The sequence below is a fragment of the Notamacropus eugenii genome, chromosome 5 (genome assembly GCF_028372415.1).
Source record: "Notamacropus eugenii isolate mMacEug1 chromosome 5, mMacEug1.pri_v2, whole genome shotgun sequence".
In the NCBI taxonomy this organism is placed as follows: domain Eukaryota; kingdom Metazoa; phylum Chordata; class Mammalia; order Diprotodontia; family Macropodidae; genus Notamacropus; species Notamacropus eugenii.
In genome coordinates, this window is record NC_092876.1 from 94,520,989 (window position 1) to 94,535,272 (window position 14,284).

The 14,284-nt window shown below is 38.5% G+C and overlaps 1 protein-coding gene across 1 annotated transcript; it reads right to left on the bottom strand.

Annotated features, from left to right (window-relative positions):
- Window positions 1-4,329: 4,329 nt before the first annotated feature.
- On the bottom strand, window positions 4,330-5,367 carry LOC140507626 (olfactory receptor 52I1-like). The gene has a single exon (XM_072615643.1). It carries the CDS (start codon window positions 5,365-5,367, stop codon window positions 4,330-4,332), a length of 1,038 nt encoding a protein of 345 aa, XP_072471744.1.
- Between the last annotated feature and the right edge of the window lie 8,917 nt (window positions 5,368-14,284).

Consider the following 14,284-nt stretch of genomic DNA (forward strand, 5'->3'; position numbering starts at 1 on the left):
CACCTTTATAGCAAGACTGATGGGAAACCATCAGGCATGTAGCTTCAGCTCCTTTCCCTTAGAGGAGTCTGCTTTCTCCCACTTTCCCCAAGCTCATTGGTACCTTCCTTCTGTGAGTCAAGGAAAGGGCATATCCTGGCACATCTCACAACTCCTAAACAAAGGGTACATTTGTGTCTCTGGGTTTTCTTCCCTTTTCATCTCTTTGGAACAGAGCTGATGGGAGAAAAAGGAAAGCTAGCTTACAGTCAAAGTGTTAGCATGCCCATAGATGGAAGTCCTAGGACTGCACTTTTTCAACGAGAGCTTTCCCAGAAGTCAGTAATTCAACTTGTGAACTTAATAGTAAAAAGGTTGAAATTGGCATCCAATTGATCTCTTTCCAATGATATGCTTAGTAGGACCACTATGGTTTTACAACCTGCAATTCAACATGCTTTTTACAGGTAATATTTCTTTTAACTTAAATATCTTTGAGGATCCCATAATTTTATTAGTATGTAGGCATTCCCTCTATACACTTAAATTCCAGCTACTCTATAACTTCTCATTGGGTTGGAGTCTTACTTGGAGTTTCTTTCCCAATAAATTCTCCATAAATGATTGACAGCACAATGAAGTCCTCTTATCATTTTATTTCAAGGACACCAGTTTACCACCTACCCTTCTAGAGGGAACCTTTCCACATTCTTCTTTATTCTAGTACCTTCCCTCTGTTGATTATTTCCAATTCATTCTGCATTTAACTTTTTTTATTTGCCTCTTGTCTCCCTCATTGGACTGTAAAAAAAAAATTATTGTCTTTTGTCTTTCTTTAGCATATGTTTAGCATAATTTATGGCATATAGTAAGAGTTTAATGAATCTGTGATGACTGACTTAGGTCAGAGTTATAAATAGAGCTGAGGGATCAGAAATTTCTGTGTAAGGAACTAAAGTTTAGGAGGGTGAATCCCTTTTTCCCTCCAGTATGTTCCTATACTTTGAGATCCATTGCCAGCCTTTCACACACAATACTATTTGTAGTTCAACCATTCCTTGTTCTGTCAGAGTACTACTCCTTTCTCCCTGGGCCTGTTAGCTAACCAAAAGCAGGCTTCAGTAGGACATTTTTGGCATGTCACAAGATAAAGAAGTAAACATGTCTCTTCTCCTCCCTGCTTATGTTGCCCTTGCCTATTGCTCCTTCATACTACATCTTCGAGGAATTAGGAGGTTAAGAGCATAGCCTTGAGTCTCAGGGGACAACCCACTTACCCTCCACAACTACTACTACCCCCAAGACTGCATCTTACCAAATTGGACTGTATAAGTCAGGTATTTGCTCAGAAGTCACCATTTATAACCATCAGTGTTGGTATATTCCAGGTAAGGGAGGATCCCAAGGCTTTCTAGAACCCCAGGTAAACTCCTCCCATGAACTGTCTAACCTACTTCTTCCTCAGTGAGAAGCCTTATAATCTGCTGGTTTCTATTTCTTCCCCTCCTTTCTCCAGGCACTGAAATTACTAGTTACTTATCTAACAAAAAGGAAAGAAATAGATGAATCACCTCTACTATCTAACCAGGCCATCTTCCATTACTGTCAAATACATCTTCATAAAGTCACATTTGCCAGCTCTAACATGAGCCATCATTGGTACATAGTACTGATTCCATATACAGACTACAAGTTTTTTCATTGGCTTTTGAGTTTTCTATTTTAATTCTTAAAGATAGTATTCCATGTTTCACAACCCTGAAGGGTCAACAAGAACATCGAATGACTGAAAAGATGAACCTTTCCTAGAAAAAGAAAATTGGAACCATGGAAAGCAATGTGCAGATTCTCAACAGCCATGGAGTCTCATGTCAGAGTCACACAAGGACCTAGCTTTTTGTCTTTCCATACCATTTATCCTACATATGCATAATACTGCACTAATTCAATAATTAGATCCAGCTACATGAAGTTTCATCCACTTTGCTTTTCCAGTATGGATACTTAGCTTATCACTTTCACAGCATGATGACTGTACTGATGAGTCATTACAGTTAACTTCATGGTAATTGCAGTGTGTCAGGACTGATAGAAAGCTTTCTGAATGTCTTTTTATCAATCAAGATTTTCATTTGTTTCTATGTTATACAAGAGCTCTCCTTGATATAAACAAATATCTTTGTTCACTTCACAATTACAAACAAATAACAACAGCAAAAAAAGATTAAACTCAATGCATACTGCAGTCTCCTAAGAGATGTGCTGAAACTCCAGGATCAAGCCTCCATCTTTACTATCATTCAAAATGCTAATTAGTTATATGGACACCACTGAATAGTCTTTACTGATATGAAATGAAACAAGATAGAACACGTCAACTGTTTTTCAGGTATTTTTCCCTTATCTCCCCAGTTAGAGAGTGATTGGCTAAATATTTTTTCCTACAGATAACTCATTCTATAGTATTTGCCCTGTCTAGTAAGATCTAGAAGATTAATAGGATTTTAAGACTAAAAAGAAGGCACCCAACTATTTAATCTTCTTGCCATGGTTCACAGGGTTTTCACTCCTTCCACTGTATTCTCCCAGTAATCTACAACCTTGAGGTCATACTAAATGTTGAGCTTATTATACTGAGCCAGCTACAACCATATAACCATTGTATGTTTCCAGGGCATTCCTCATGCTTGCTGACATGCACTGTTCCAATATGATCTCCCATCCTGAGACCATGCTAATTAGTGATAGCTTACACAATGTCAGCAACCCTAACTCTGACCCTGATTTTCTACTTCTTCCTCTAAGTCAAGGTTTCCATTGCTTTGTATCTCCATTTGACATCCATGTGACTTCAACCTTTTCTGGAAACAACTATTCTATATGTGCATCAATTAGTATACCCTTTACGAATTCTGGGTATCTTTAACCCAAGTTACATTTTCAAAGGCTAGTCAGATCTTTGGCAAAGCTATATCTCCTTTCTCCCATTATCATTAGCCTGGGTGTCAGAGTTAAGTAATTCATCTCTAATGACAATAGCTTAAGTCTTTATTCCAATATTTTCCCCAATGTCAAATGCTAGTGATTAGCCTCCCAGTTTCATATGATAAATTAACATCAATTAGTTTTTACAAAGATATACTTAGTGAAAAGATATAGGAAGAACAGAAGTATTCAAACATTTTTACCCAGCATCTGAGGAGAAACACTTTCCCCATGCTACTTCAGTCGCTACAGAGAATAGACTGAACTCTATAACAGTTTCTATATAACATTTGCAGTACTTTTGAATGTGGCAGAGCAGTTAGGGCAGTCCCTGTGACTCCCATTTAGTCATCTTTGATATACTTCAATGCTGTGTCAAAGAGGTCATCTCAATCCTTACCAGGCTGAGCTGTATGTTAAATCTGACATGGATTCCAGTACACACATCTCTAGCAGATCACTTTCCTGACTTTTTAAGGTTGTCCAATCCACAGTTTAGTTCAATACTTCACCTAAGAAGTAAAAAAAAAGTTAGGTAGAACAGAGATAGAAGCAACGGCAGGGTTATGTGCACACCATCTACATGGAGGCAACCTTAAAAGGCCCAAGGCCTTTCCCTTCATCCAGAGGCTTACAACACTCCTCATCCAAATGCAGCCAGGCAGGAAAGAGTTCTCAATCATTTAGATAATGTTTTGTGAATTGCTTGTATGATTACTTCGATAACACTCAGTATTAGCTCAGCACTCAAACAAAAGGCTCCTTCTCTTTTCCATGAGGAGACCAGAAACATTATTTATGCCAGCTCTGAAGTTCACATGGAATGATGGCACCAGAGCAGATTAATCATACTCGTAAGGACTAGGCTCATTGACTAGTTCCCCATTTCATTAGCTCCCAACTAGTTCCTCATTCCCCGTTACATTAGAAAGTCAACTACTCAAGGACAAGGATTTCTCTTCTTTTGCATTTGTTTCCCTAGCATTTAACACAGTGTTGCCTTAGACAAACTGAGATTTGAGAAAGACCATAAGCTTAAAAAGTCAAAGTCTCTCCCTGCATCTAGGGTCATCTCTAGTCATCCTGATCTATATCTTTTCACTGAACTCACATGGCTCTGGAGAAGAGAGTGAGGTTGATGACTTTGCACAACTCTGCCTCAGTAAAATCCAATTCACTTGCTAGTCAAGATATCACGCTACTGATGTCATTGGTACTTCAAGAATGAATGACAAATAACAATTACCTGTTTGAGTAGAAATCACAATGACTAAATATGCTACCTGTTAGGCCAGTCCAGTCCTACTGATAATTAATTTTTCTATCAGGAATGAAATAATTTCAATATTCCTACTTACCCCATGGTCAAATCTCACATGTCGATCTTATTTCACCCATCACAAACACTTCCTTAGATCTTCTTTCTTTTTTGAAGTACACACAGTGGTGATACGTGAGGCTGGTGGTCATTGTGTTCCATACCCCCTGCCATATCTTCTTAGACCTCAGTCCATAGATTAGGGGATTCAGAGTGGGTGGAATGATAAGGTATAAGTCAGCTAGTAGAACCTGAGTATGCACAGGAACCATATCCTGACCCCACCAATCCACATAGACAGATATCAACCCAGGTAGATAGAAAAGTGCCATGACCCCTACATGGGAACCACATGTACTAAGTGCCTTGTGTCTAGCATTCTTAGAGGAAAGATTAAATACTGCCTGAAGAATTAGACTGTAGGAGGCAGAGATGAATGTCACATCAATGCCTACAACAACAGAGGACCCTATCAGTGCATAGAGATTACTAGCTGTGTGGTCAGAACATGCCAAATTGGCCACAGCCATGTGCTCACAATAGGAATGAGGGACTGCATGTGAGCCACAATATGGTAAACGGCTCACCATCCAGCTCAGTGGGGTCAAAGCAATGGTAGCTCTTACCACAATTGCCACATTGATGGTTAGAATTTTCTGTGGTGTAAGGATGGTATTATAATGCAAAGGTTTGCAGATGGCCACATAGCGGTCAAAAGCCATGGCTAACAGAAGCCCTGACTCCAGGGCTGTGGCAGTATGGACAATGAACATCTGGGTGAAGCAAGCAGTGAAGGCAATGGTTCCATTGCCTGACCAGAAAATACTCAGCATCTTTGGAACCACAGATGTTGCCATGATGATGTCCACACCAGCCAAGACACACAGGAAATAATACATGGGCTCATGCAGTGCAGGGTCTACCCAGATCACAGTCATGATGAGGCTGTTCCCCACAAGGACCATAGTATACATGGCACTGAGGAGGGCTGCTAGCCAGAGGTGAGTCTCCTCGAGTCCTGGGATACCCATGAGGAAGAAGGTGGCAGGAGGCAATGATGTGTGGTTGAAGTGTGATCGTGGCATCGTTGAGGACAGTTCTTTCCTATAAAGCCAAAGTCAATAGTGCCTAGAGAAATAATGTAATTTAGGAAGAAAAGTGGAGTTACCTAAGAAAGATCAATGTGGCTGCTGAACAAGACACTCATTAATCAACATGGTAAATTCTCTGAAAATCGCTCCTAAAGAAAAAGTCACAGAGCCAGTATGTTTCAGAGTCAGGGTTTGAATTCAGACCTTCCTGCCTTTGAGTTTGGATCTCTAGCAAATTTCCTCATAGGTTAAATGTTACATGCAGTTTGACTTCTTAGTCTAATATACTTACTTTTATCACATGCTGTTGTCATGTTCAATGAATGTTTCCTGAATGGAGTGGTGCTATTTGCATGAAATTCTAATATGGAGGAAGCTAGGTGGCACAGAAAATAGAGTGCTGCACCAAAGGTCAGGAAGTTCTGAGATCAAATTCTGCCTTAGGCATTTATTATGTGACCCTGGGAGAGGCAAATTCTTTCATCCTCAATTTCCTCATCTGTAAAATGAGAAAAAATAATAGTACCCACCTCCCAGGGCTATTGTGAGAAGTAGCAAGATAATGTTTAAGTACTTCACAAACCTAAAATTCTCATAAAAAGGCTGGTTGCTTTTTCTTAATAATAATGCAACATATATCAACATGTACCTTGTACTTTGAAATTGAAATGATTTCCTGTGACTAACTTAGATATCAATTGATCTTGTAGATGACATGAGTAGAAGATGTATAGGTCTACCAAGGCCCCTGAACAATTGACATGGGTTTCTTCTGCCTGAGATGGATATTGACTAAGATAATATAAGATAACAGGAAACATGGAGATTTTGCTTGTCTTGATTGACATATTTTCCTCTTCTTTCTATGTGTTTTTCATGAGTCAGCTTGCTTCTGCTCCCACTTATTTCTGCTAAGACTTTGATAGCAAGGCCACATAACATTTTTTTATATGAACCAGATCAAGCGTTGGGAAGTGAATTCAGTAATATGTTCAAGAAGTAGGCAGTGATGATCAAACAGGGTGGCAAGTGGATTAGCAACCATTTCAGAGCAGAATTTGATTGGAAATCAAAGTAAATCTGATCAATGTGATGAAGAAAAATGATTCCCAGACCAAGTCAATGTTATATGTTCTGAAATGAGGAGGCAAGTGCAAGTATAAGGTCCAACTTTGCTCATCCCTTTACATGCAGGTTTGGGAGAGAAGCGGGGTTGGTAAATATGGATTGGGTTGGAAGAGCAAAACTAGAAGTTGTATGAAAGGGCAAAAATGAGTTGACAAGGACCTTCATCGAATCCTCTGGTTGATCATGTTTTATTGCTTTGATTATCTATTGATATTCCTGGAATATTCCTGGAAGCTGGCATAGTACAGAATACACTTAGGATAAGGTAAAAAGGAAGGGAGGAGTTTTCCTAGAATGGGATGAGCTATTATCTTGTTGATTAATCTATACTGAAACCCTAGAGTAAGAGGAGGAAAGTGATACACCTCCTCCCCAAAAAAAGAGTAGATTCCTTAGGTTGAAGTTTCCAGGTTTCTCTCTTCAACCCTTTTAAGGAATGTTTCATTTATAATTCCTCAGTCCTCCAACTCAGTGTCCATCTCTAAAGTCAGGCTACAAACATTACCCATAACTTCCAAAATTTCACTATAAATTTCCTCTCAAACTTTGTTGCAAGACATTTTATTTCAGTGATTTCAATAAATAACAGTTGAAATAAATATTTCTAATCTCCCATTCCAAGTCACTGTCTTCAGTGATAAGTACAGAAAGATTTTCTTTTAAAGTTTCTATTTCCCTCAAGGAACTTATCACTCATGTCATCAAATTAAACCTCATAGCATACAAATCATAGATACATCAAAGGCTTTATTTCACTTGGGAGGATAAGATGGCGGAGGGAAAGGAATTTCTTAGTCAATTATGTCACCGCCCTAGCCATGGAGAGAAGATGATAGTAGTGTGCTCAGTTCTCATTTTGCTTCTCCTTTCTCTGTCAATGGGAATAGCCGTTGGATTAGAAAGAAGATGATCACAAAATAACTCAACAGAAGTGGCATAAAAGATAAGTAAAACAACATCTGAGTTTTCAGCTGTCATTAATAAAAAATAAGTCACTTGGTCCAACTTATTAAGTTAAATACTGATTGGACTACCAAAAAGGATGGCTGATCCATCATCAATGAAATATAAAGAAGCATGGAGCAGAAGAGAGATGTCACAGAATGAGAGAACAAATAAATCAATTTCAAAAGAAGAGGAAAGAACTGTATCTTCAAATCATAGACCAATGAACTTGTCTTTGATTCTTGACAAAATTCTCAACTGTGTTATTAAAGAGATGATTATCTAACATCTAGAAAAGGTAGCAATTATTTTTTAAAAAGAGACAAAACAAGAGCCAAGATAGCTTCAGCAAGAACAGTCCATGACAGTCTAATAACATTATTTCAATTTTTCAAAGACCTAGCAACCTGACCAGGGAAATTTTGTAGAATACAGTTTAAGGTACCTAGATTTTACCAAAAAGTACTTTAATCAGATTCTTATGGAAAGAGATGCAAAGAGGCTAGATGATAGGATGATTGGATGAATTTGGAACTGATGCAAGCCCCGTCTAACAAAAATGTTATTAATGGTTCCAAATGAACATGAAAGGATATCTCTAATGGAATACCCCAGGACTCTGTTTTAGGCCCTGCAATGCTAAACATTTTCTCAGGGACTTGGATAAAGCATAGGTGATCCTTTTTTAAATTTTTTTTTTCAAACTTGCACATGATAAAACACTAGGAGGGAAAAAAATAATCTGAGTAACAGATATTACAATATTCCAGCCTATACAGATCCCCCTGGATCCTAATTCTATTAAAATGAAATACAGTAGTGTTGAATGTAAACTCTTATACTTGGGTTCAAAAAATCAACCTCATACATACAAGATTTAGAGGAGGTCAGGTGAAATATTAGTTTGTTTCATGTTATTGTAATGGCTCAGTTAAAGTGTCTCCTCTTCCATTACACTTTCCTCAGCCACTGCAAGTAAAAGCGTCATACACTTTGCTCAGAAAGTTTTGGAAAAGGAAAAACTAGAGGCAGAAAGATAAAGCAGAAGTTATAATAATATTACAACAGAGAGAGTTAATAAATGCCTGAAACATGAGGGTGAAAATGAGAATGGAGAGTAAAGGACAAGTAGTGTTTATGCAGCACCTTAGGTTTGCAAAGACCTTTACAAATATTATTTCATTTGATCTTCATAATGACCCTTTGAGATAAGCACTATTATTATCCCCATTTGATGGATGAGGAAAAATATGGTTGGTGATTTGCCCAGCATTATGAGGGAAGATTCAAACTCATCTTCCTGACTCTAAGTGCAGCACTCTATCCACTCACTGTATCACATTGCCTGAATAGAAGTGATATAGACATAGAGGTGATAGAACCACGGAGTGAATGAGGAGAGAAGTGACCTACCCTGTACAAAATGTCTGTTAATGCAATGGGGAAAGATGTAAAACTATCAAATCCCTTGTCCCTATACAAATAGCTTAAGCAGCTCCGAGAATCATGGCATCATTAGTCAAGTCCAACTTGTTTTTGAATGAGTCCCTTTTATAAATTTCAACAAATTGTCATCCAGCTTCTCCTTGAAAACTTAGCCCCTTCCTGAAGCATCTCAATCTGCTTTTGGAAACTTTCAATTGTTAATAACATTTTTCCTATGTGGAAAAAAATGTATCATCAAATGCTTGCTCTATTTCTATTTCTGGGGCCAGTCCTTCCTCACAACAAACCTCTAAAGTAGGTCATGAAAATAATAATTTAATTTGCACAATGAAATCTTAAGGTAAAGAATCAGGATATTTGGCCAAGATTACAAAGCTACCAAACTCCACTCCTCTAACATCTTCATAGCATGGCTTACCCAAAGCCATTTGGCTGCTAATTGTTCTCTGTGAAGCATAAATCAGATTCTCACTGCCAAAAGAGTGATCTAGTCCAAACCTCTCATTTTTCAATTGAGAAAGTTAAGATTATCACCAGTCCTCTTCATTTACTAGAAGCCTGTTCCTTACACTGTGATTCCTATTTTTTATCTGAGTCTCCAAACATTTCTCTGGGGAACCTATATTCACAGAGTATTGGAATTAGAATTAATGAATCTGGGTTTGAAACACAGATCTCCTTTTCACTATTTGTGTGACACTGGACAAATCACCTCACCACTCAGCCCCCGTTTCCTCATCTATATAATAAAAATGTCAGACTAGATGACCTCTAAGATCATTTGCAGATCTTCATCTGTGATTCTAAGAGATCTTTTTGGAGATCACAGTCTAACCCACCACCCAACAGTCTTTACCCTTATCCTCAGATGAGATACCTACCTTGCTCATTGTCCTTCCCTACCCTCCTGCAAAGAGGGGTCTTCTACAGACTGTCTGTAGGACATGCTGTCCAGTCTGCTTTAAAGATTTATATAATGCTTCCACATAGCATTAGGTTGGTGGGAAGGATGAGGGGAATAGGGATTGAGTCTGTATTCTTTACTTTTAGAGAAATCTCCATCTAGGAGTTTCTTTCTTTGTGTGATGTGTAGATGCTCTTGGGAGACCCTTTCCCCTAGGATACCCAAATTGTTATTCCAAGTTTCCTTATCCCCAGACAGCCCAATCACCACCCCCTAGAACAACACATCCATGCCTTCTAAATATGGCTCCCAAGAGTCTAGCTCCCCATTTCTCCCTGGAGTTCTGGAAATTAACAGAAAGAAACTGGATATTAAGGTAGAAGGGACCCTGAATAGAAAGTCAAGAGACTCATATTCTATCTCTGACCCTCATACTTAGAGCCCCATTCCCCACTCTAGATCTCAGTTTCCATCTCAGAGTTTGGGACAGACTACATGATTTCTAGGATACTCTTCAGTATTAACAGTTCTACTGTTGGGCTCCTAGGCTGAGCTCTTTGGGACTGATTAAATAGAGAAAGGAGAGCCCTTGGAATTCAGAGTTGGATAGAGAAATGATGAGACATCCATCTCCTCACAGTACATCTCCACAGCTAATCACCAGGAATCTCTCTCAGGCCCAGAAGGGTCTCTAATGGCAATTGAAGTTTTGCCTCTTTCTTCCTCAAGGGTTAATTTGGAAATTCCTGAAGAAGGGCAATTGTGAGGACAGACCTTTGTCACCTGAGAAAAAGAAAGAAAAGAAAGTGGTGTCTTCATTCTGAAGTCCTGCTCCATTCTGTTTCCTCCAAGGTGATTAGATTTCATAGAAGGGAAAAAATGAAAAATACTACATAAGTTCTTTCATTTCACTCTCCCCATTACAATTCTCAAGTGACTACAAAAAATGGTGAAAAATCATCTTAGTCTTCTCCCACTGAAGGAGGGGAGAGAACATAGCAGGCTACAGCTCTGATACACCAAGCAGTTAGAAAGAAACCAAACTCCCATAGAGGTTGGTGCCTCTCTTTGGGTTCCTAGAGATTGATTTGCTCAGGAGAAGGGTTATCACTAGAACTCAAGTCTGCTAATTCCAAAACAAATACATAGTAGAGACTTTGTATACACATACCACATATTAATAATAATAATAACAATAGGTATATAGCACCTACTATGTACCACTTGCAAAGGTAATTTAAATGGGAAGATCTTTCTCATCCATTAATAGGCCCATGTAACCTGCCTAGATCACATAAAAGTCTGATTCATATGAGCCCCTGGTGGAAGGAGCTTGCTGAAAGGGTGGAGCAGGAAGAGGTGGAGCAGGAAATGAGTCAGAACAGTCGCAGCTTGGAAAGAGAGAGCAGACTAACATGAGTGAGAAAACTTGTTTGCGATTTTGTTTAAGGGAGCTGGTTTGTGGGAAGTCTAACAGAGGGAAGGGTTGGGAATGGTAACACCCCCTGCATTGTTATTGTGTATAGATTTTTTTGTTGCTATGAGGGATTTGTTTTTTTGGTGTTGGGATTTGGCTTTGTGGTGTTTGAATAGATGTTTTGGTTCTGTTTTCCATGTGGAGAGTCTGGTATATTTTGCCATCCAGAACTGTGCAACATATTCACAGCCACTGTAGGTGATGTGAATATCTCATTGGCATTACAGCACTATGCTAAACACCTTAGAAATGTTGTTCCATTTGATTCTCACAACAGCCTTGGGAATCAAATGCTATTGTTATTCACATTTTAGAGATGAGGAAACTAAGGCAAACAGAGGTCAGATAGTTGTTCAGGGTCACACAACAAGCCAGAGTATGAGGCCAGATTCATTTTTTAGTCATTTTTTATTGATGAAGTGTAAAATTATGTTTTATTATAAATGGAAAGGTTGAGGTGAATGAATGCCACATATTCAACTGATATTTTGTATAATCTGAGTAAGATATTATTTGTATATTATATAAATGAAGTGTAATTATTTTACAAGGATTACTATTGTTGACAAGACAGTTCTTAATAGTATGGTTACAGTGTCTGGATCTTGAGAATGACAGGATTTATTTTCCTCTTTTGGCATATATTGCTTTATTATTAGGAATTCCTTCATATCATTTATTTATTTTTAAAATTTATTTTATTTTTAATTATAGCATAAAACAAGCATTTCCACATTATAAGAAAAAAAATTATTGCACATAAAACTGCCAGTCTATTATGTACAATTTGTATTCCTTTTAAATATATAATAGTTATCACGTTTCTTTTTTCTTTTTTTCTTTCTTTCCCCTCCTAGAGATGGCTACCATTAGACACAAATGTGTACATATATTAAAAACATTCCATGGATATTTCTATTCACCATTTCTTTCTCTGGATGCAGATAAGGTCTTCATATGTCTTAGTAGTTGATTTAGATATTTGTAATAATCAAAACGATTTATTTACTCAAAGTCATTCTTAAAACAATATTGCTCTTACTGTATACAACATTCTCTTGTTTCTGCTCATTTCACTCTTCCTTATTTCATGGAAGTCTATTCACATTTTTTTTCCTAAGATCATCAAGCTCATCAGTTCTTATAAAAGTAGTATTCCATCACAATCAAATGGCATGACTTGATCAGCCATTACCCAATTGATGGTTATCTCCAAAATTTCCATTTTTTTGCCACCTCAAAGAGAGTTGCCATGACTATTTTAGAATATATACACTATTTTCCTTTTTTCCCTAATAATATTTGGAAATGGACCAAATAAGGATATTGTTGGGTCAAAGGTATAGGCAGATTAATAACTCTTTGGGCATAATTCCAAATTGTTCTCCAAAATGGTTGGATCAGTTCACAATTCTGTCAATAATGAATTAGGTTCCCAATTTTTCCACATTCCCTCCCACCCCAAGAGCCTGCCATCAGAAAGACCCTGTTTTCAGAGCCACTCAACCAGCAGCAGGGCCTTACCCCAGAGACATAGCAGCAACAAGATCCTTACTCCAGGAACAGCCACCAGAAAGACTCTGTTTCCATAGTAACCCAGGAAAAAAGCCCCACCCCTGCAGCAGGATAGCAATGAAATGCCATACCCAAGTGTAGAGCCAATGCAATATTCACAGAGCTTCTGGTTGCTATGAATATGCTGGAACAGTTCTGAATCACAACATATAACAGACTCTCTACATGGAAGAGAGAACCAAAACTTTTATTCAAACACCAGAAAGCCTCAACACTAGAAAACCAAATTCATCATAGCAACAAAGAAATTCATTATTTAACCAAGAAATCTATACATATTACCAGGCCTCCCCACAAACCAACTCCCTTGGGCAAAATGCCCCTCTCTCACCCAGGCTAGTTGTTCTGCTCTGCCTGCTTTCTCTCTTTCCCAATTCTGACTACTTTGACTCATTTCCTGCTCCACCCCTTCCTGCTCCATCCATTCAGCAAGCTCCTTTCACCCTAGGGAATCAGACTTTCATGTGACCCAGGCAGGTCATATGGGCCTATTAATGAATGGGATAGATCTTCCCATTTAAATTGCCATTACATCAAGGTAGGCCAGCAGGGAGATTCCCAACCCCCAGTACAAGCCAGGGAAAGCAAGACACTAAGTCTTGAAGCCCAGTGAAAGCTGAAAGAAATATTCTGAACTCTAGCACAAAAAGCTTGGGACAGTGCAGGACCAGAGTCCAACTCTCAGTAAAAAGAGCAAGTCACAAAAAAAAAAAAAAAATGAGCCAAAAAAAAGAACTTTACTATAAAATGTTACTATGTTGACAGTGAGGTTCAAGGCATAAACTTAGAAGAGGATAATAATGTCAAAATAGTTTCATGTGATGCCTCAAAAAAAAAAAAATGTAATTTGGTGCCAGGCCTAGAAAGAATTCCTGGAAGCACTTAAAAAAGGATTAAAAAGAAAACAAATTAGAGAAGGAGAAGTTGGGAAAAGAAATGATAGTAATGCAAGAGAATCATGAAAAAAAAGTCAATGGCATGGAAAAAGATACACAAAAAATTACTGAAGAAAATAACTCCTTAAGAAATGGAATCAGTCAAATAGAAAAGGAAATGCAAAAGTTCCCTGAAAAAAAATAATTCTTTAAAAATTAGAGTTGAGGGAGGCCCGTGTTGGGGAGTTGATTGTGGGTACTTGGGAGGTTCTCTCTTGCTTGCTTGCCCCTCTTGCTGCTGGTGCCACTATCGCTTCTGTGTGTGTGTGTGTGTGTGTGTGTGTGCACATGGGTGGATGTGGGTGTGGGCATTTGAGGGTGTGAGTGTGAGGGTAAACATATGCAAGCATGTACCTGAGGGTGTGCATCCTGTGTGGAGCTACGTGGGGGAGAGGGGGTGGGGAAGCATTCCAGTGTTGAGTACTCAGGACACTGTGGAGAGAGGTGATGATAGAGACAGGGGCAGTGGTAGGGCAAGGATAGATGCAGGCTACTTTGGAT